The 21,709-nt window shown below is 48.2% G+C and overlaps 1 protein-coding gene across 1 annotated transcript; it reads left to right on the forward strand.

Moving 5' to 3' along the window:
- Positions 1–2,628: 2,628 nt before the first annotated feature.
- Positions 2,629–20,077, forward strand: GDI1 (GDP dissociation inhibitor 1). Its single transcript, XM_084836058.1, has 11 exons — positions 2,629–2,706; positions 6,607–6,714; positions 8,634–8,733; positions 9,102–9,236; positions 10,357–10,555; positions 10,946–11,077; positions 11,796–11,895; positions 14,363–14,534; positions 15,101–15,245; positions 16,701–16,755; positions 16,926–20,077. The coding sequence occupies exons 1-11, from the start codon at positions 2,662–2,664 to the stop codon at positions 17,076–17,078; spliced, it is 1,344 nt and encodes a 447-aa protein (XP_084692184.1). The 5' UTR covers positions 2,629–2,661; the 3' UTR covers positions 17,079–20,077.
- Positions 20,078–21,709: the final 1,632 nt, after the last annotated feature.

Here is a 21,709-nt window from a genome sequence, read left to right on the forward strand (position 1 = left end):
ATTCCAAAGAAGGGCAACGCCAAAGAGTGTTCAAACTACCGCACAATTGCGCCCATTTCACATGCCAGCAAGGTGATGCTCAAAATCCTACAAGCTAGGCTTCAGCAGTATGCGAACCGAGAACTACCGGAAGTACAAGCTGGGTTTCGAAGAGGCAGAGGAACTAGAGATCAAATCGCCAACATTCGCTGCATCATGGAGAAAGCAAGAGAATTCCAGAAAAACGTCTATTTCTGCTTCATTGACTACGCTAAAGCCTTTGATTGTGTGGATCACAACAAACTCTGGCAAATTCTTAAAGTGATGGGAGTACCAGACCACCTTACCTGTCTCCTGAGAAACCTGTACGAGGGTCAAGAAGCAACAGTAAGAACCAGACATGGAACAACCGAGTGGTTCAAAATTGGGAAAGGAGTACGACAAGGCTGCATATTGTCACCCTGCTTATTTAACTTATATGCAGAGTACATCGTGAGAAATGCCGGGTTGGATGAATCACAGGTCGGAATTAAGATTGCTGGGAGAATTATCAACAACCTCCGATATGCAGACGATACCACCCTAATGGCAGAAAGCGAAGAGGATCTAAAGAGCCTCTTGTTGAGGGTGAAAGAGGAGAGTGCAAAAGCTGGTTTGAAACTCAACATTAAAAAAACGAAGATCATGGCATCTGGCCCCATCACTTCCTGGCATATAGAAGGGGAAGAAATGGAAGCAGTGACAGATTTTACTTTCTTGGGCTCCAAGATCACCGCAGACAGTGACTGTAGCCATGAAATTCAAAGACGCTTGCTCCTTGGGAGGAAAGCTATGGCCAACCTAGACAGCATAGTAAGAAGCAGAGACATCACCTTGCCGACAAAGGTCCGTCTAATCAAAGCTATGGTTTTCCCAGTAGTAATGTATGGCTGTGAGAGCTGGACTATAAGGAAGGCTGAGCGCCGAAGAATTTATGCTTTCGAACTGTGGTGCTGGAGAAGACTCTTACGAGTCCCCTGGACTGCGAGGAGGTCAAATCAGTCCATCCTAAAGGAAATCAACCCTGAGTGCTCATTGGAAGGACAGATAATGAAGCTGAAGCTCCAATATTTTGGCCACCTAATGCAAAGAGAAAACTCCCTGGAAAAGACCCTGATGCTGGGAAAGACTGAAGGCAAAAGGAGAAGGGGACGGCAGAGGATGAGATGGCTAGATAGCATCACCGATGCAATGAATACGAACTTGAGCCCGCTCCGGGAGAGAGCGCAGGACAGGAAGGCCTGGCGTGCTGTGGTCCATGGGGTCACGGAGAGTCGGACACGACTGAACGACTGAACAACAACAACATAACCTCTCCTGCTAGGGAAGAGATGCCTAGAGAGGGAAGGTTTGAAGCTCTTTCAAAACAATGCTTGCTTGTTTTGAAAGAGCTTTCCTGGGAAGATGACCAGATGCAAGGGAGGACAGGGGCTCTTGCCTCTTTGTATCTGTGTAGATTCAGAAGAATTATGGCACGGCAAGGCACCTGAAGCTCTTTCCCATCACTGCCATAATGCTGTGATTCTAGCTACCTGGCCTAAATTCCTTCTCCTAACCCTGCCAGGGAAAGTAACAAGGGCCCTGTCCTCCACTGCATCCCCTGGTGGTGCTGCCAGGCCTTTGAGCTTCTCAAGAAGGTGAGTGGGGGAAGCTATTTCCTCTAGTTGCCACGGGCAACGCTGTCTTAGGAGAGGAGAAAACCGCAGCCAGCTGGGCCCGGTTTAACTGGGCAAAGCGACTGGGTTTGACAGCCAGGTACCCCCAAACTTACTACCCTTGATTAAGCGATAGGCCGGCGTTTCAGCTGGTGTGCACGTAAGGCTGCCGCCCAATGCGCTTTTACGCGGGAGCACGGCTCGGGGAACTCGGCGGGGCTCGCTTCTGAGCAGGCGTGTTTTTATTGGGGACAGAGGAGTAAGCTGGTCAACTGATTGGCATATGCAAACGAGCACACCGGCCAGTATCCTCCCCTCCGCCTTCCACTGACTGGGGGGGGAGGGGGCGACCCCAGCAGGTTTGAGGCGCGCGCTATAGGCCTATTTTTCCTTGGCGGACGCATCTTCGGGTCTGAGGGGGGACGAATTTTGAATTAGTTGCACCTGGGAATATTGTAGGGCGGCGTGATTATTTGGCGGAGGGGCGCGGGAAGGGTTACTCTGACAACTTACGATCGAGGGAGGGAAAGCATTATTAAGGGCGCTTCCCCGCTTCCCCTCAGAAACGCGGATTCCTTTTTTCGGCACAGGAATCCGACGGTGCTACACCCGTTACCATGGTGAGGGGGTGGTCCCGGGATTGGTGCGCTTCCCTCTCCAGGTGATGACAGAGAAGACGCACAGCCAGAACTTGTTTTTCCCCCTATGCCCCCGCTCTCTTTCTCCTGCGCCCCCTCCCGCGTAGGTATCAAATGTGAAGAAGGGCCTCCCGCCCAGCCACTCCTCTCTACCGCTATCCCTCCGCGCCCGGCCGCATGGCGCCTTTGGCGACGGAGAGGGGACGAGCCGCTCGGCGGGGCGGTTCCCCGGGCGGAGCGATCGCTCGGCCGGCACTCGCTTCCGGCGGAGGGATCCGGCGGGGCTGCTGGCGCTGCGGCCCATCTTGGCTCCGCTCGGGGCGGGGGGAGGCGGCTCCGCAGCCGGCACCATGGACGAGGCCTACGACGTGATCGTGCTGGGCACCGGCCTGACCGTGAGTCCGGCGGGCCACCCGCCCTGCCTCGCGCCGCGCCCCTCTCGCCCCGCGCAGCCCGCGCCGCCTCGCCACCGCAGCGGCGCGCCCGCTGGCGTTTGCAGCCCGCCCTCCCGCGACTCCTGCGCCCTGCCCTGCGCGGGTGGGGCTGCGCTGGCTTGGCCGCGGGCACTGCTCTGCAGCAGTCGCCAGCCCTTCGTGGCTGCCGCGGCGCGGCTCCCAAAGCAGCAGCTGGACGGCGGGACCCCACATGCAGGCGCGTGTGCCTGCGTGGGGTTATCGTGCGCCTCCCGCGTTGCAGCGGCTGCCCACCCGTCTCCTTGTTTCCTCGGCATCTCCGGCTCCATATTGTATCCGCCCTCCATCCTGGATTGCAGTGGTGGTTCCCAGCCGTTGCATTCGCCTCTTCCTCGGCCCCGTCCCTTCGGCCTCCCAGCAACCTAACGGGAGATGCGTTTGGTCCCGTTGCAGCAGCAGCAGCAGCAGCAGCTCCTGATGCAACCCGACGCCATCAGCTGTTCCCGAAAGCGGGCAATCCCAGGCAGCGATTGCATGCACCTTCCGCCGCTTGTTATTCCTCTAAGTGCCCCTCCTCATTTTGGATTGCCAACTCATCAGCTGCCTTCTGTAGTTGTGTTTTTAATACTGGCCTGAAATACAGACGTTTATTAAGTAGGTGATAATGAATGGATTGTATCTAATGTTAGTCCTACTTCGAGTAGACCCATTGAAGTGAATGGGATTTAAGTTAGACTAACATAGGCTATGCGGTGAAAAAGCTTCCCCTTGTGATTTCTGCAGATCAAGCTGCTAAAGACACAAGAGCAGATCAGCCCTGTATATTTTCTGACCAGTTGGCAGCTCTGCCCCATTTACATCTCAGCAAGGGCAGAAAGAGGCGATTCCCATGCCCCCCTTCCACAGCCACCCCTAATGCAGCTGTTTAACTCTTTGCGTCCCTGCAGTCCCAATGTGAACAGCATATCCCATCAGCCCCCAAGGTTGAAGGGTCTGCAGTGTACGGTGTTCTATGCCATGTCCTGAGCATCCCTGCAGCTGGTGTAAATGTGTTTGTTTATCTCACTGCTCAAACAGTGCACCGTCTGTTCTCTGTATGCAGTTCTCTGGATCCTCCAGTTAATGCAGCCTTCTTCCTGTATTTCCCCACTCTGAACTTTGTAACTATATATAAACATTTTATCTGCTAATGTGAATGCTTCTCCCATTTTTTTTTTTTAAGAGAAAACATAGTCTGCATCTCCCCATGCAAATCCTTGCAATCTAGGAAGGACATATTGTTTCTCCCCTTGCAGTCCTTATTATGTGGAGATCTCCCCCCCCCCCATTCCCTGTTAGCACCCCTGTGTCTTCTCTTTTTATCAACTTGACTTGGCATCACTGAAGGTCTTTGGCAGACTGGACTAATGTGTGTTTCTCCCAAGGTTAATCACTTTCTCGCTGCTCAGTGTCCCGTGGCATGGCCCCACGGGGAAATGTTAACCAAACCCCAATAGGTTGCCTTACCCTTGTTCCTACACTGCTGCAGGTTGGGGTTTCTTGCTCTGGGAACCAATGCAGGCCAGCTCTTACTGCTCTCAACAGGTAGCTTGAAGCCCCTTTTTGCATAACTGGGTGGTCTTTCTATAGTTTCTTTGTCTTTTGCACTCCTGAAGATCTTACCTTCTTCCATGTCTCTTCTCTCTAGTAATGTCAAAGGGATACAGCCCTAATTTTGGTCTCTTTTTCAAGCTATCCTCTTCCTTGGCCCTGAAGTGGAGAGGACCACAAATTCTGCCCTGCTTATGCTGTGTGCCCCCTTGAAATTACAATTGGGTAGTGGTGTGTGTGTGTGTATGGTTTCTGATCCATTGTACACACACATAGCCTTTCTCAGTCTCCTGTCTGCAGCCCCATTGGGAAGGAGTAAAAACTGCATTTCTCATGTCTTTGGACCATAGGAAATGGCCTCATACCAAGTCAGACCCACTAGTCCAGTCTTCCCCAGCCTGATACCCTCCAGATGTTTTTGACCAACACCCATAAGCCCCAGCCAGCATGACCAACAGCCAGGAATCCTAAGAGTTGTAGTCCAAAAGATCTGGAGGACACCAGGTTGGGGAAGGCTGCATTAGTCCACCTATTTCAGTATTGGAGGTTCTACGCTGACTGGCAGTGGCTCTCCAGGGTTTCAGACAGGAGTCTTTCTTAACTCTACTTGAAGTTGCTGGGGATTGAACATGGGACCTTTTTCATGCAAAGTATGTACTCTGCCACTGTGCTTACGGCCCTTCACTCTGGAACCAGCCTATCTTGTGGAGCTGGAGTGGACAAAACCTCTTTGGGAGAAAGTGTTCTTCCCTTCCTGACTTACTTTCTCTGAGCTTCTCCTCCAAACTCAGGTTGTCCTTGCATGAATCCAAGCAGATATCCCCTAGGCAAGCAGTTCATCCTCTTCTGGCAAGCAGGCTGCCCTCTCTTCCCCCACTCCCAATGCACTATAAACAGCAGGTATACAGTACACATTTCGGGGCGGGGGGGGAGTTTAACTGTTATAGCTTCCCCCAAAGCGTCCTTGGAGCTGTAGCTTGGTAGAAGTGTCAAGTATTCTTGGTAGAGGTATCTAGTCTCCCACCAACCCCCCAACCCCACATGATGTTCATGTGTCATGAACATCACATGAACCTATTGGATAGTGTCTGTGAGAACACTGGTAACAAATGACACAAGTCACATGCACCTCCCATGCCCAAGAATGCCTGTGCCAAATGGGACTGGTGGTCAGAGGACTCGCATGGCGCTGCAACATGAGGCCTGTACTTGCGTCACACCCAAGAACAACATGGGTGCCACTCCCCTGCCACTCTGGTGACCAAAAAGATAACTGAAATAACTTTGGATGGCTGAAAGCATGCTTGAGGGACCTAGGAAGTTGGCATGTTGGCCTGCAGTTCCATAGAGCAGCCTTCCTCAACCTGATGGCCTCCAGATGTTTTGAACACCTGTCTTGCCTGACCTTTGACCATGCTGTCTGGGGCTGATGGGAATTCTAGTCCAGCACATCTGAAGGCCACCACCTTAGAGAAGGCTGCCCTAGAGCAGGGATGGGGATTGTGTGGCCCTATAGATGTTGTCAGACTACAACTCCCATCATGGGCATGGGTTGTCCTGTCAGGGGGCTGATGGGAGTTGGAGTCCAGCAACATCTGGAAGGCCACACATTCCCCCCCCCCAGCCCTAGCAGGCTGTTGGAACTGACATGCAAACTTTCCATCTGATTTGCGTTATCCAGGTGTTACCAGTGTGTGGTGAGATCCACGCAAGTTTCTGTGATGAGCACAGGCTCTGGATCTCAAAGTCTGGAGAATTGCCTTGTGAGCTTCCTTCTTGCACATGCACACACATGTACACCCATCTACCCACCTGCAACCAATCTCTAGGCTTTGCCTTGAAAGCTGCTGAGGTGAAACTGACTTAGCCTTGAGCTGGTTAGTCTTGGCTCTGATGAGACGGTCAGAGAAGCTCCTTGTCACCACAGCTGTGTTATGGCTAAAATCCCAAGGCACAGCCTGAAGATTTAATGCTGATCCCATGTGCAGAGAAGCCCCTTGCCCACTTCTCGGGTTTTCTTGAGACCAGTCAGTTTCCACTCCTGTGCCAGCCTCCCTCTTTGTAACTGAGCGCTCCCCCTCTCCTCCTGCAGAGCACACATTGGGATGGCCATGATGAGAGAACAACATCAAGTCTACCCCCGCCCCACACACACACACACTTACATGTTGTGTGCCTTGAGTATTGTGCTATTGCATTTGATGTGCACTTCCAGGAGTATGCTACAAAAATTCCAACGCACACGTTGAACTAAGGTGGGGAAGGTATAACCCTACCCGCTTTCTGTCCTAGGAATGTATCCTTTCGGGCATCATGTCTGTGAATGGCAAGAAGGTCTTGCACATGGACCGGAATCCATACTATGGGGGAGAGAGCTCATCGATTACCCCCCTGGAAGAGGTGAGGGACCAGGGCACTGTGATTGTGTATATCTATATTGGAAGTAGATCTAAAAGGCAGTGTGCTTGGAAATTCCATTCAGATCTCTCCTCAATCATGAACTCAGGAGGTGATCTTAGGCAAGGTGTCTTCTGTTGTCTTCATAAGGGGGCAGTTATAGTACCATTGTAAGGGCTACCAAGATAATGTATGTGAAGCACACACAAATAAATTGCCACACGAAGCTAAGCAGTAGCGTTACTCTGTTGCGCAAATTGTCACGTTTCCTAGAATCCTTCCTGCCCAATGCCTGTCAGTAGCGCAAAAAGAAAAAAAAAGTGAAGCTGTTGTTTGCATGCTATGTTGCTCTGCTGGGCCAGATTTAAGGTTTCGGTACTTATTTACAAAGCCGGAACAACTTAGGCCCAGGATACTTAAAATATCATATGACCCCCCTACTGGCCTGCTCAGGAGACACCCTTGTAGTACCCAACATTTTGGAGGTTTGATCCATCATGGCTCAGAATAGGGCTTTTGGTGTCATAGCGTCTACTCTCTGGAACTCCTTACCGCTACAGATGATGTAGGTGCCAACACTTCCGGGTTTTCAGCACCTACTGAAATACCTTTTCCAACTGGCATTCCCAGGAAGATTATCTTGTTATCCAGCACTATGAAGACCTGTTTTTATACATCACCTAGAAGTTTCTTTGATAGAAGCCATTCATAAATATTGTGTCAGGAAGTGAATAAAGTAAAACTTAAGTGTTAGTACAGGCATGGGGAGCCTGCATTCCCCCAGATGTTCATAGAATAGTAGGTTTGGAAGGGGCCTATAAGACTATCGAGTCCAACCCCCAATGTCATCATGTACCTGGAGTACAACCCCCATAATCCCTAACCATTGACCATGCTGACTGGGGATGATGGAGACTGTAGTCATAAAGCAAGGGCTAGTCTCAAGATGCTGAAAAAATAGCTTTATTCTTTAAGAAGCCCAATGCGTTTCAGCCCAGTACATTATTTACAGCCTTTCTCAGGGGCCATAAAGAGACAGTACATTAAAGTATCATAAATAAAATTGCACAAACACATACAATCATACACATTGCGAAGATTGCATGCACACACACACACACACACACACACACAGTTCTTTAAAAGCCTTCAGAGGACTCTGTCAAGACTGTGTCATACATCTGAAGATAGGCAGGTGAAATCATAGTTGGAAGGGCAATACATTTTATATGTGTTGGTCTTCTTAAAGAATAAAACTATTTTTTCAGCATCTTGAAACTAGCTCTGTGATTTTATTGTATTTGTGCAATTGTACTTATGATACATTAAATTAACGTATTGTCTCTTTATAGCCCCTGAGGAAGGCCATTGCTAAAATATTGGGCCGAAATGTGTTGGACTTCTTAAAGAATAAAACTTTTTTTTCAGCATCTTTTGACTAAGGGCATAATCCTGTGCATGTTTTGACAGAAAAAAAGTCCTACAACTCCCAGCATTTCCCAGGCAGCCATGTAGGACTTTTTCCTGTCTAAACATGCATAGGATTGCACCCTAACTCTCTCTTTTGAATCCATTTTGGATGCTTTCCAGTTTTCTCATACTTAATGGAGATTATAGTCAGCAACATCTGGAGGATCACAAGTTTCCCGCTCCTAGTGTAGTAGTAATAGTAGTCTTGTCCTCGAGAACCTGGAAAATAGTAGCAGTGGTGCTCTGATGACTGGACCCGTAACAGGGAAAGCCCCATTAGATGAAGCGACTGCGCTTTTTTGCAGTGTCCTAGGAGAGGTAACAAACTTTCTGTGGCTGATACAGCTGAGATCAATTCTCTTCCTGTATTTTGGTGGCAATTATATGCTGTCATACGCTATGTTCTAACTGAAATGTCCTGTACGATGCACTGCTTTTCCTCAATCCACCAGCTCTACAAGCGCTTTGAGATTGCCGAGGGACCCCCTGATTCCATGGGGCGTGGCCGGGACTGGAATGTGGACCTGATCCCCAAATTCCTGATGGCCAATGGTAAGTCCAGTTCCGTTTGGTCTCTTGGCCTGCTGGCCAGAGATGGGGTGCATTTTCCTGAAAAGAGGGGTGAAGATGAGCTGAAGAAAGGGCATCGCTGTAGAAGGACAATCCACAGTTGTTTAGGGCAGACCCACACAATAATACCATGAGATGTATTGGTGCATTGGCTGGCACCGATGAACAATGACTGATCCCCGGTGCTCTGTCCCTCATGTGCCACAGCTCTGCCTGTCCACCTACCTGGTGAGCTTTACACCTCCTGTTTGCAGCTTCCTCTGATTTTTGTCCTGAGTATAATGCACTGGTTGTGAAGGTGGATAGAAGGGTTCCAGGGGCCCAAATGAGGCTTATGTTCTCCCACACAGGCCAGCTGGTGAAGATGCTGCTGTATACAGAAGTGACGCGCTACCTAGACTTCAAAGTGGTGGAGGGCAGCTTTGTCTACAAGGCTGGGAAGATCTACAAGGTGCCGTCAACAGAGACAGAGGCACTAGCATCCAGTAAGTGGGCCCTGATTTAAGAACTGCCTACCACACACTTTGACTAAGAGTTTGCAGGAACCTTGATATCCATATTTATTTGCTTTTATTAACCTAATATCCTGCTTTATAATCCAGTCATGGGCCTGCCAAACACACTGTGTAAACCAGCTAGAGAAGAACACTCAAATCCATATAAAGCAATTAAAACCAGTGACATTAGCACAATCATCTTTCGGTAAAATCCACCCTAAGTCTTACTTAGAGTAGACCCATTGTCGTGAATGGGACTTCAGTTAAACATGACTAACTTAAGTCTCGGTCTACTCTATGTAGGACTTAGGTTGGAGTTTACCCCAGGGCAGTATTTTCAAAAATTTTGATAGCTGAGTCACACTCCCTTCCACCTCCCCCCCCCCAATTAAAGTTGGAGGCACAGTTCACTCTTACACACAGAAAAGTTTTCTTTTAGAGAACCTCCTGCCGTCAGAGTAGACCACCCCCTGCGTGCCTGCATGAGTCACTGGTATGGACACTCCTCCTCTGAGGGCAGGCAAATTCTGCTCTTTCATTTCTGTATCAGGAGTAATTGACTGATCCAAAGTGCACCTGAGGCTGATTGAAAGGAAGCAAGGTCAGAGCAGCAAATTGTGCAGAGACACACTGGACAGCCTTCTCTGCAGAGGGATACTTGGAGTCTTTGATTTTTTAAAACAATTTATTTCTTGCAACATACAGTTTGCAGATGACTATCCTTGGGCCACAATTGCTTGCCTAAACAGAAACATTTCTGCTACATTTTGTTCATTCAAAGTGTGATTTGAGATTTTGGAGTCCAGGGAGTGACTTGATGGGTTGTTGTTTTTTATATCTTCCTCCCCAAAGAGACCACTCTGATGCTAAGTAAATCTCTTCCACGTTTGGAAAGAGAACAAGGGCTCCATCTCTGTCCTCCCCTTGAAGATGATGTGCTTGTACTTTGTTGACCACACCCTATTAGCTAAGTTCCTTTCAACTGGCGGTGCTGTGAATTGAACCTGGGGCCTTTTGCCTGCTACTGAGCCGGGGCCCTGGTAATTCAGTGTAATTCTCCATTGTGCTGTCTCCAATCTGCCCATCTTCCCTGCTCCCCACCCCTCAGATCTCATGGGCATGTTTGAGAAGCGGCGCTTCCGCAAGTTCCTGGTGTTTGTGGCAAACTTTGACGAGAATGACTCGAAGACGTTGGAAGGGGTGGATCCTCATGGCACCACCATGCGCGAGGTCTATCGACGCTTTGACCTGGGCCAAGATGTCATTGACTTCACGGGACACGCGCTGGCGCTCTACCGCACTGATGAGTGAGTGACTGGCCCTCACTCCCTTTCGGACCTGTTCGCCCATCTCCCTCCCTGCCCCTTTGTTCTTGATGACACCCCACATGGCATCCCCCAGTTCTAACAGCCTCTTGCTCTTGGGGGATGGATAGGTCGACTGAGAGTGACTTGGAAGGTAGTCGGATGTCCTTCCCAAGACCGGCTGCTAGGCTTTGTGGCGGGGGGGTGGGGAGGAGATATCCAAGGTAACTCCTCTGAAAAAATTCTGGATTCCTTTCAAGGCAGTTGACTGTCTGACTTCCTCAGGCAAGCAACACACCCCTGGTCTGCCCCCTAGGAAACTCCCTCTTGCCGTGTCTGCCCCTGCCTGCTATTCTTGATGGGACTGAAGCAGGCTGTTTTCTCTGTCCACAGTTACTTGGATCAACCCTGTTTGGAGACCATCAATCGCATCAAACTGTACAGTGAATCCCTGGCCCGCTATGGGAAGAGCCCCTACCTCTACCCACTGTATGGTCTGGGTGAGCTCCCTCAGGGCTTCGCCAGGTACTTCATCTCATAGGGAACCAAGGGCATAGGTAGGACAACTTTTGCCTTTCATCCACTTCTCATACTGGAACCAGTATATTGGCATGGCCTTGAACCCAGCTACTTGTTATCAGTGCTAACGTATTTCCCCCCTCCCCAAATGTCGTTCCAAGAAACTCAGACTCTTCTGAGTTTTCTGTGAGCTACCCAAATCAATTACCTGCAAACTCTGCTTAAATTTATCTGTTTTATTCATTCAACATCTGAGATTTTGAAGAATTCTCATTTTTGTAATGGTTGCTTGCAGCAGAGGTGGACAAAGGAGAAAGTTGAATATGCATGTGGTGATGGGGACACTCTGAACGGGACTGTGTGGGAGAAACACGCATCCAAGAGGAGCGCAGAAACTGTACTCCTTGAATGCATTTTTTTTGTAGATCCTGTCTGCATACTTCCACAATAACATATGGATTGGACACTACTTTTTAAATTAATATAATCTTAAGATTATTTTTCTAGGAAACTAAATTCTATTTGATGCCCATTGCAGTAAACACACTGCTTTGATATTGGGTATATAGTTAGAGTAACTTGAGGATGAAAGCTATGGGGGCAAAGGATCCTTGCATGTTTTGGACTGGCAAAATAGCTCTGCCCTTGCAGCTGAACTGCACGAAGGGTGGGGGCGGAGAGAACGGTTTGGACAGTGCCCTTTACCCCCTCCTCCTGCCCACAGGCTCAGCGCGATCTACGGCGGCACCTACATGCTGAACAAGCCAGTGGACGAGATTGTCATGGAAGGCGGCAAAGTGATTGGGGTCAAATCAGAAGGAGAGGTGAGAATGGGAAGCTGGCACCTTCACCCCTACATGGCAGAGAGGTCGGGAAGGGACAGCTCAAGCCATGTCTAGATATTGCTCCTAGAAACAAAGGTTACCAGGGAGGCTGTTGCCGAAACAGGAAGGGCCTAACCTTAAAGAGGTCCTTCCCGTTGCAAGAAGCTTGAGCTACCACTGGTATTTGCCTTCCTCCAGAGTCCACTCTTTCCCCCCCGCCTCACGCGAATCCTTCCAGTTCATGTGGGCTGGAAGCACTTGAAATGGGGAATGATCCCTTCTCCTGCCTGAACATGTGCCTTGTGAGGTAAGCCTAATCCAGCCTTATCCTAAACATGTGGCTTTTGCTACAGGGGCAAATTCAGACTCACAGTTCCTCTGACTGCAGTCAAGGTGGTCTAACCCAGTTAAAGCTTCTGGTTATCTGTTTCAGCTCTAAGCTTTATTGCAGCCTTCCCCAATCTGGGGCCCTCCAGATGTTTTGGACTGCAGTTCCCATAATTTGAGCCATTGGCCATGCCAGCTGGGAACTATGGGAGTTGCAGTCCAACATATCTGGAGGGCACTGGGTTGGGGAAGGCTGCTCTACTGCATACACTGATCACTTGAACCAGGGCAAGAGGCATTAGCTAGGGCTGAGATGGGAGGAAGGATCTGTTTTGTTTGTTTTTTACTAGAACCCCGCTGACCACAGGTAGGTGCAAAATAGTGGCTCAGGGAGGTGAATGTAGAATTATGGTATTAGAAGCCTCTGAGCACATGTTCAGGACTGTGTTTTCAGTACTGGAACTGAGGTTCTAGTCCTTTCATACAAAAATTCACTCCTGGTCCCCCCCTCCAAGCTTTCTTTTCTCAGCAGCCTAATTTAGAAAGAAGAAAAAGCCTTTTGGTTATTGCCGTTCATTATATTTATATACTGTTCTCTGTGCCAAGGCACCCAAGGGGGTCAACATTTTAAAATACTAAAAACAAAAACTTCAAAATATAGAACAGCAAAGTTCTCTCAGGTCATTGTTGGTCCCTTTCTGGAGTTGGTGGCATCATCTTGGTCAGGGTTGCTGCTTTTTTGTCTTCCCTTGGAGTGCACACGTCCCACAGTCAATTGCTGAACAACTGGGAGTCAAAAGCCACTGGGCACATCTACTGCAGGTCAACCAGATATCTGCCAGTTAATCTAAATCTACCTTTGGACCAAGGGCAACAGGTCAGGGTTAAGCCTTCCTTCAAGCTGCTTCCCTGAGGCCTAGTGCAGGAGGGGGGGGAGCTGATTCATCACCCAGACTGTCATCCTCCCATAAAGGTTCACTGCAGCAGTAAAGCTTTTTTTTTTTTTCCAGCTCTCTGCTTTCCTTTTACTTTCCTCCTCTGTTTACCTTTGTTTTTTGTTTCTTCCATTCCTCTCCCCAGGCCTGGTTTGAGCATGTGGTATAGTCAGGCAAATGCTGGAGCTCTGTAAGGCCCACTGCAGCTGACATCAGCACCTTCTTTGTTTGTTTTTTTAGGCCCCATCACTAGGAAGAGTAGCGGTCAGCTGCAGCTAGTTATTACCCCAATATTTCCTGCATCCCTCCCCTGACATAGTGTCCATCTGCAACACTGTGTCAGGCCTCGGAGGCATTCTCAGGGAATGAAGATGGTAGCGGCTTCAGCAACCCAGTCAGCCGCTTCTCAGTGCTGTCTCCTATCCCCGCCAGTGCTTGTCCGTGCGGAATGGTACACATGCTTGCGCCCCCTCTAAAAATCTCCTTGCGAAGGACTCCCTCAGTCCTGGCATCAGCCCTGCCTCTGCCCATCACCAAGATCCCAACGATTTAAGGGTTTAGATCCCAACTGGAAGTGCCTTGCTATTTTTGACAATCCTTGTGTCGACAAGAATTTTCTGTCTAGCTTCTCAGCACCTACTTTCTTGTGTTTCTATGGGCTGACTGCCCTCTCCTCCTTTCTCTCATCCATCCATTCATAAGTCACCCTCGCAGTGATGTTTTGCCTGAGAGCTAGTCTAGACTGAAGAGGGCTGTAACATTGAATTGTATGCAAACAGAAGAGGAAAAGTCCCAAAGGTGTTGGGAACGTTTAATCACCCATCTCCAGTCCTCCAATGCCTGATGCATTTTCAGCCGCATTGGCTTTTCTTTGAGGAATTCCAGAGCTGCTTGAGGCAGAAGAAATTCCTGTCCTCTTCCTTTTCCTTCTGGCAGAGCTGAGGAAACTCACAATATGATGGGTCCAACTTACAATATGATAGGTACAACTTACAATGGTGGGTTGTATGGCTGGGAGGGTGGGAAATCCACCATGGGGATGCCAGTCATTGTGGTGAACACACTGTCTACACTGGCTAGAAAGTCTGTTTCTGATCTATACACTCTGGGCCTTCTATATCTACGACTTCACAAGGTAAAATGCAAGGGGAAAGGAATAGGTGTCTCTTGCATCCCTCCTGAGAATGCTGACTTCCTCACCCCAGGTGGCACGCTGCAAGCAGTTGATCTGCGACCCCAGCTATGTGCCAGACCGCGTGCGCCCGGCAGGGAAGGTTGTGCGTGTCATCTGTATTCTGAGCCACCCTATCCGTGGCACCAGCGACGCCAACTCCTGTCAAATCATCATCCCCCAGAACCAAGTGGGGCGCAAATCAGGTGAGTGCCGATTGGGTAGGGACCTTGGAGATAGGACTGAGGTTAAGGGGGAAATGGCCAAGGCAGGAATTTACTGTTCTTTGGGCTTCTTCTGAAGGATAATGTACAATTCACCCAAGTGCCTTACAATTCTTCCATCATTTCCAACTCTACCTCGGAACAACCCTGTGATAAAGGATTGGCCAATTAAACGTGGTGGACCTGGACCTGGATTTCCAATATAGGAACACAAGGAGTTACCTTATACCAAGTCAGACTATTGGTCCAGCTAGCTCTACTTAACACTGCCTGGCAGTGGCTCTCCAGGGTTTCAAGATGGCAGCGTTCCCAGCCCTACCTGGAGATGCCAGGGAATGAACCCAGGATTTTCTGCAAAGCAGGTGCCCCACCCCTGAGCTACAGCCCTCTCCTTTATTATCCAGAACAAACCCACTAACCTTTGGCCTCTATATAAGGAGGCGTTAGTACTTGAGTATGTTGTGGAAGCTACTGGGTTTGGGCTAAGGGGCATATTCAACCAGCCTTCTGACCCTTTCTTTTGTACCACCCCCCACCCCCCCCCCCAGATATCTACGTCTGCCTCATCTCCTCCGCCCACAACGTAGCTGCCCAGGGCAAGTACATTGCTATTGCCAGCACTACTGTGGAGACCGACTCTCCTGAGAATGAAGTGCAGCCAGCACTTGAACTGCTTGAACCCGTCGACCAAAAGTGAGTTGGGCAGAGGGTGTCGGGAGGCACGAAAAGCAGAGAGAGCCAGTCCCTAGAATGATTCTGATTTATTTATTTGTTTTTATGTATTACATTTCTATACTGTCCATTGGCCAGCCCCCCTGGGTGATTCACAAAACCAAACTGAAAATCATACTATACAATCACATAGCGAAACATAATATAAAAACCACATGTTTAGTGATGCCTATTGCCTGGAGCTGTAACTTAGGACAAGTTACAGTAACTTGCCTAACAAGTTATAAATTAGGACAGTAACTTGTCCTAAGTTACAGCACCAGGCATCCTGGTGCTTTATATCCTGCCTGTAAATTACAACCTCAAGGATAGGGCACGCACACACAGAGAAGCGAGATGAAACAGGAACCTGCAGATACTTGGGCACAACTGCACTTGGATTAAAGGTTGCTAAAGCTGATAATTCCTCAGACATGTTCTCCATATTAAGTTAAGGAGGAAAGCTTAAGGAGAAAAGAGGAGTGTGTTTAGGGCCTGGTGAACATAGGCAAGGAAAACGTTCCAAGCAGGAGGAGCAGTAGCAGAGAAGAAATAAAGAATCTGGCCTAATTCTCATGAACAGTGGATGGAAGTTGTAAGCTTGTATCGGGGCTGTACCATTTCAGACTGCAGGATGCTCACATGATCGACTGCTGCTCCATACAGCAACAGAAGAAAGGTTCTGGCCTAGTCATCTTCCAAATGTGCTAGTTTTTTATACATGGGAGTGTTCCCCCAGGTGAGTCCTACCTTCAGCCTGGAGCGGTATAGACAAGACATAGGTTAACTACTTCTATCTATGACTAAAGAGCCTTACTCAGAATAGAGTAAGAGAACAAATAAAATTAATGGGGATATAATGTGAAATAAGGGAGCAAAGGAAGGAAGATGCAAGCTGGCATAGGGTTCTAAGAGCTGAAGTACATTGGGTCTGATAATGGCCATGTTAAATGACAGAGGAGGGACCTGCTGAATCCTCTTGTGGGGCAGGGCAGGGGGTGGAACTGAGGCTGTGAATTTGGGTCCAGAGAGCAATCGTAGGTCTCAGAATTGAACGTGGTTTGAAAGAGGGATCACTGCTGATCTATGCATTCATCTTCTGCCTATGGTAAACAGGGTTCGAAGGATTTCTATATCATTTCAAAAACCAGTTAAAACCTGTTTGACTAGAAGTGAAGGAGGGGCAAAAGAAGTGTGTGCATTACACCCACCTTCCCCAAACCGGTACTCTCTAGACTTGTCTAACTACAACTCCCATAATCTCCAGCCAGCAGTGGCCATGTTGGCTGGGCATGATGGGAATTGTAGTTCAACACACCTGGACAGCACCAGATTGGTGAAGGCTGGTGTATACTATGGAAAGTGAAGTCCATCGCTTCCAACTCTCTTGGGGCCGGGAGACAGACTTCCTTATATGTCTTTTCCTTCCTTTTATAGGTTTGTGGCCATCAGTGACATATATGAACCCACTGACGATGGAACTGACAGCCAGGTGAGACTCCCCAATGCATCTGTTGTTCAGGAGTGCTTCAGAGAGGGGAGAGCATTGTGTGGTTCAAGGCTAGCTTTAGAGAGGATCCTGGCTTTTCTTTCTCCCCCCCCCCCCCGCCCCCCAGTTAATGTCTCTGTCTTGTTTTTCTCTCCCTGCATTCCTCCCTACAGATATTCTGCTCACGATCATATGATGCCACCACCCACTTTGAGACAACATGCGACGACATCAAAGATATTTACCGGCGCATGGCAGGGGCTCCCTTTGACTTTGAGAGCATGAAACGGCGCCAAAATGATGTCTTTGGCGAGGATGAGCAGTGACCACTCCCTTTCCCATCCCATCCCCGCCCTCTCTGGGTTTTCCCCGTGCAAAGGACCATATTCCCACTAGGGACTGGCTTTCCTCTATACCTCACCTGAGACTGGCTCTTCCTCCAATTCCTCATCTGGCTATGCCAGACATCTCCTGTCTGGGACCAGACCCCTTAAACCACAAGGGAAAAACAGATTTCTAGCTTAATTTTCCTTTCTCCTACCCATTCCCCTCCCAGCTCCTTCTGCCTACAAAAACCAGACACCCCTCCCCCGCCGCCCCAATTGAGATTGGATCAAAGTTAGTGCAACCTAAATCCTTTGGGGTCCCATCTCTTCAGTTCCTTCCAGTGCCTGTAGGGATCTGAGGCCAAACCATGTATTATGTACAATTGCATGCATTCAAGTACTGTCCCCTTCTAGGAAAAAAAACAGCTCTGGATAGGGGTGGTTTGGCACGCTTTTCTGCTGCAAGCCCTCCCTCTGGTGGGTTCCACTGCATGTTTGCGAGGGTAAAGACGCATGTAGAAGGGGGCAGAATGAAGCACACTCACCACTTTCCCACTACGAGTAGCCCTATCACAAACCTGTTCTAACCTAGAGAAGGCAGCCATTGGGGTTTAAAAGCATGTAACTGCATGTAGTGTGTAGTTTGGCCTTCATTCCTGCTGCTAATTTCAAACTCTCATCCTCTGCTCATTCTTCCTCCCTGCCCTACCTTAGCTGGACAGATTTCACTCCACCGACTGTGCCCCGATTACTCCTCTGTGCCTCATAATTTCTTCCGTTTTCTCATCCCATGTCTGAGCCCAGTGAACTGGCTTGCTGCTTCACTTGTGATGGCCCATGCATCTAATCAGCTCTTCTCCCTTTCCCTGTTCATCCTGCTCATGGTGTGAACCTTCATTCCTGTATACTGAGGAGAACTGGAATGGCTACTACTACAGTATGAGGGGGGGGGGGAAGCATGAAGAGCCATTCTAAACCATCTCTTCCACACATGCTGTCCCTCTAGCCAGTCCCGTCTCCCCCCACCTTGCCACTTCAGTTTCCCACAGGCCTCTCTGTCTTGCGTCTGTTTTGTCCCCTTGATCCCTCGACTCCTCTTAGTTCCTTTAGCCTCAAGTGTGGGAAGATTTGTGTGTGTGTATGTGTCTCTCTCGTGTGCTGGACATAGGGACAGGGTGGTGGTTCTGTCCCCTTCCACTTGCTGCCACCTGCTGTAACTTATTGTAACTTATTAACAAAGCAGGTCAAACTTTTGTTGACACTCCTTGACAATTTAATGAGGTTTGGATGGGGGTTAGGCCCTGGCTTGAGCAAAGAGGCCTGGGGCCTGTTTTGTGTCAGAGGCTTCCTTCATTCTGAAGCTGGCTTTATGGTTAACAATCTGTCTGTAACTCTAGGGGGATGTGAGGGGTCATCCCCCTCCACTCCACAGCTGCTCAGTTGTCTCAAGATAATAAATTCACTTAGTCTATCCCTGCCTCCTGTCTGGTACCGTTACCATGGGGATGAGAGGGAAGGAAGATCATGCCTGAACCATAACTCTTCCCAAAGTGGAGAGGGATGCTGTTTCAAGAGAGACACCATGTCAAGTTCAGGAAATAGAAGAAAAATACCTTATGCAAAATGGGGTCTTGTGGCACAGAATGAGAAGGTTGGAGGTGCACTACAACATGGCCACGTGCCTCATCTTTTGGAAAATACCCATACAGCCCCCCAGCCACGTGAGCCATGAAACTTGAATTTTGCTTAATTTACATGGCTTATTCTGCTTATAGACTTTCACATAATGTCCTGCTGTGCAAGGATTTCGGGGAGGGGCTAAGAGTAAAGCAAGGTAATGCGGGATTGCCATTTAACAACTGGGGTAAGGGAACAGTAGCACTGGTGCAGTGTTTAAAGATTTGTGTAGCCAGGACTTTACACCTGTCCTCCCTTTTGCCACCTTAAAACCACTGGAACCCCTGCCTGGACCCAGCTGGCTTATAGGAATTGACTAGCCTCTTCACACCATACCTTACTTTATTTTTAGCCCTTCTCCAAATCTTTGAAAAACAGACTTTCTGTGTATCGCTGGCTGAAAGCTGAGAACTGCAGGATTTGGCAAAATACTACCACAGTTGTATCTAGTAGAGGGCTGCTTTTCAATCTCTCAGCTACCATAGATTTTAGCCCAAGAGGCTTATACCCCTTTCCTCTCAGAGCAGAAACTGTGTTTGCCAGCACAATATGGGCTGTGGGGGGCACTTCCAGGGGAGAATTGATGAGTGAGAATGATTTTTAACCCCTCCTTTTCTTGTTTCTCCCCTGCAATTATCTCCTGGACATCCAATTCTCCCTGCAATTATCTTCTGGAGGTGCACTTCTCCCCTGCAAAGTTTAACCCCTTTTCCTGCAACTGTTCCTCCAGAAGTCATTTCCCCCCCCCCCGCCCCGCCCCGCCCCGCTGAACTAACTTAGTTTGCAGAACCTGGTTGAGTGGGAAATGACTTCAAATGGCTGGGGGAGGCATTTGCAGGAGAAGGTTTGAATGCTTATGAGAAAAACATGAGCTTGAAAATCCAACTTCCCTTGTAATGTAGTTCTGTCCTCAGTAAGCTTTACATTCATAATGCTGTTTTTCATTCTTCCTCTGATACAATGCTCTTGCCATAAGATCAGTGACTATTAAAAGGGTGTAGAAGAAATTTCTGCAAGTCTAGCTCAAGGCAACGTGAACATGACTGAAATAATGTCTAAGCAAAGGAAATATGGCTGCCTGATATTTTGGTAGTGGAGATAGAAAATCCAACCAGCGCCCAAGCAAACACACACACAACTTAATAATTTATGTGGCCAAGTTCAAGAAAGCATGTCGGCCAGAAACCTTCAGATAATCACTTTAAAATGGCAACTTCCTATTTTTTGATCAGTTAAAAAGTTGGTAAGTGCTACATCTTATAGTTGTATGTCATCAGTGTATTTTAATTTAGCCACTTTGATACAAAATATGGGTAAAGTCAACATTCAAAATGATTATTTGTGTCTCTAAAAACGGGAAACTTTTTGGACAAATGCTGTGAATTACAAATCAAAGACATTGGAAGGTATGTATGTCTTATTTCCAAATGAACTGCAGAACCAACTCAGGGTGGAAGCTGTTTATTCAGAATAGTGGGAAATTCTAAACAAAACAAGATTCAAGCTAGAAAACAGTGATAATTACAACACTGAGCACCCCGCAAAAATAGTATTTTCTCTGTAAGAGATGCCTCCCAGCTGACTGCCTTTTAAAGTGTGTATTAAATACTACATTTCCCATCACGCTAAGGGCCAAAATTCATCTTTTTCTCTGTCCATTTTCTCTAGTGAGCTGGCCACTATGAGAGCTCAATATAGATGGATATTTAATTAAAAGATCTATACAGCCCCCACTCCCCAATTGCGCTTTGTAGAATCCTCCATATGGATAGCAGAACTACATCGGAATTGATGTAAACACAAGTGAAAACACTCAAAACTGTTAGGGTTAAGGTTCTTTTTAACTACTGAACTTTGAAACACGCTATACCCCACCCCGAAGATATTGCTAATTCCATACACAAGCACATATCCGGGCAGGCTTCACATCCCTTTTTTAGCAGGATTTGTTGCCTTTAAAAGCCTTGTGGCAGGCAGAAATTCTACAGATAGTGATAGGAAAGATTTTACCTGTGGAATTTCTACATGTCTTCTACAAAACTTCTAAAAGTTTTGAAGGCAAAAGGTTTGTAAGCACGTTTTTGTTTCAGTGCTTTGGAAGGATCATATCACCTTCCCTGCAAAAAGCAGAACACAAGCTCCATACATAGAGGTGGGAATGGGAGTGGGATGGGTGGCAGGGCTTCTGCGACTTTGAAAGCTGAATGGCAGACAAATTTACTGGGCAAATTTACAACTTCTTCACGTTCAACTGGTGGTGTGTTTCCATGATGATGGAAAGCAGCACCTAGTAAACGCACACCACTTGAATTATTGCTTGCCACACTACTTGAAAAGGTTTAACTTATTATTAAAGAAGAAGCAGCGGCCTTGGAAGGAAGCGCCTTGAAGGAGCGAGGTGCTTTGTGATACATAAAAAAAGAATGACAACACGTGCTAGCTGGGGATTATGGGAGTTGTAGTCTGACATCTAGAGGGAACCAGGTTGGGGAAGGCTGAAACACAAGGGAAAGGGACAATAGAAAATATCAATCCAGAATGGAAGGGGGGAAAGCAACCATGGCTGCAATCCTACACCCACTTACCTGGGAATAAACCCCATTGAGCTCTTGGGACTTACTCTTGAAGAGACATTTATAGGATTGGACTTTCTTCTACTAAACTTGTCTTCCAGTGCAGGAGGGAGGATTCTATGAACTGCAATCGACAAGCCGACCCTCACAGAAGCATAAATGGGTTAAGTCTGCATTATTTCTCTCCATGATGTCTCCTTTACTAACAGCGGCTTCGAGACGCCGCAAATCACAGAGACAGAAAAGAAGCAGCCGCACACGTGGGTTTGTCGCACTCCACCACAGTCCTTATTGACGCTTCCGGCCTCCCATGGACCCGCGTCCCCACTCCGCGAGCCGTCCGATGCAAAGCGTGGAGAGGGATGTCACCGTAGAGATGCC

The sequence above is a fragment of the Heloderma suspectum genome, chromosome 2, assembly GCF_057233095.1.
Source record: "Heloderma suspectum isolate Gila_16-S chromosome 2, 16-S_ref, whole genome shotgun sequence".
NCBI classification, from domain to species: domain Eukaryota; kingdom Metazoa; phylum Chordata; class Lepidosauria; order Squamata; family Helodermatidae; genus Heloderma; species Heloderma suspectum.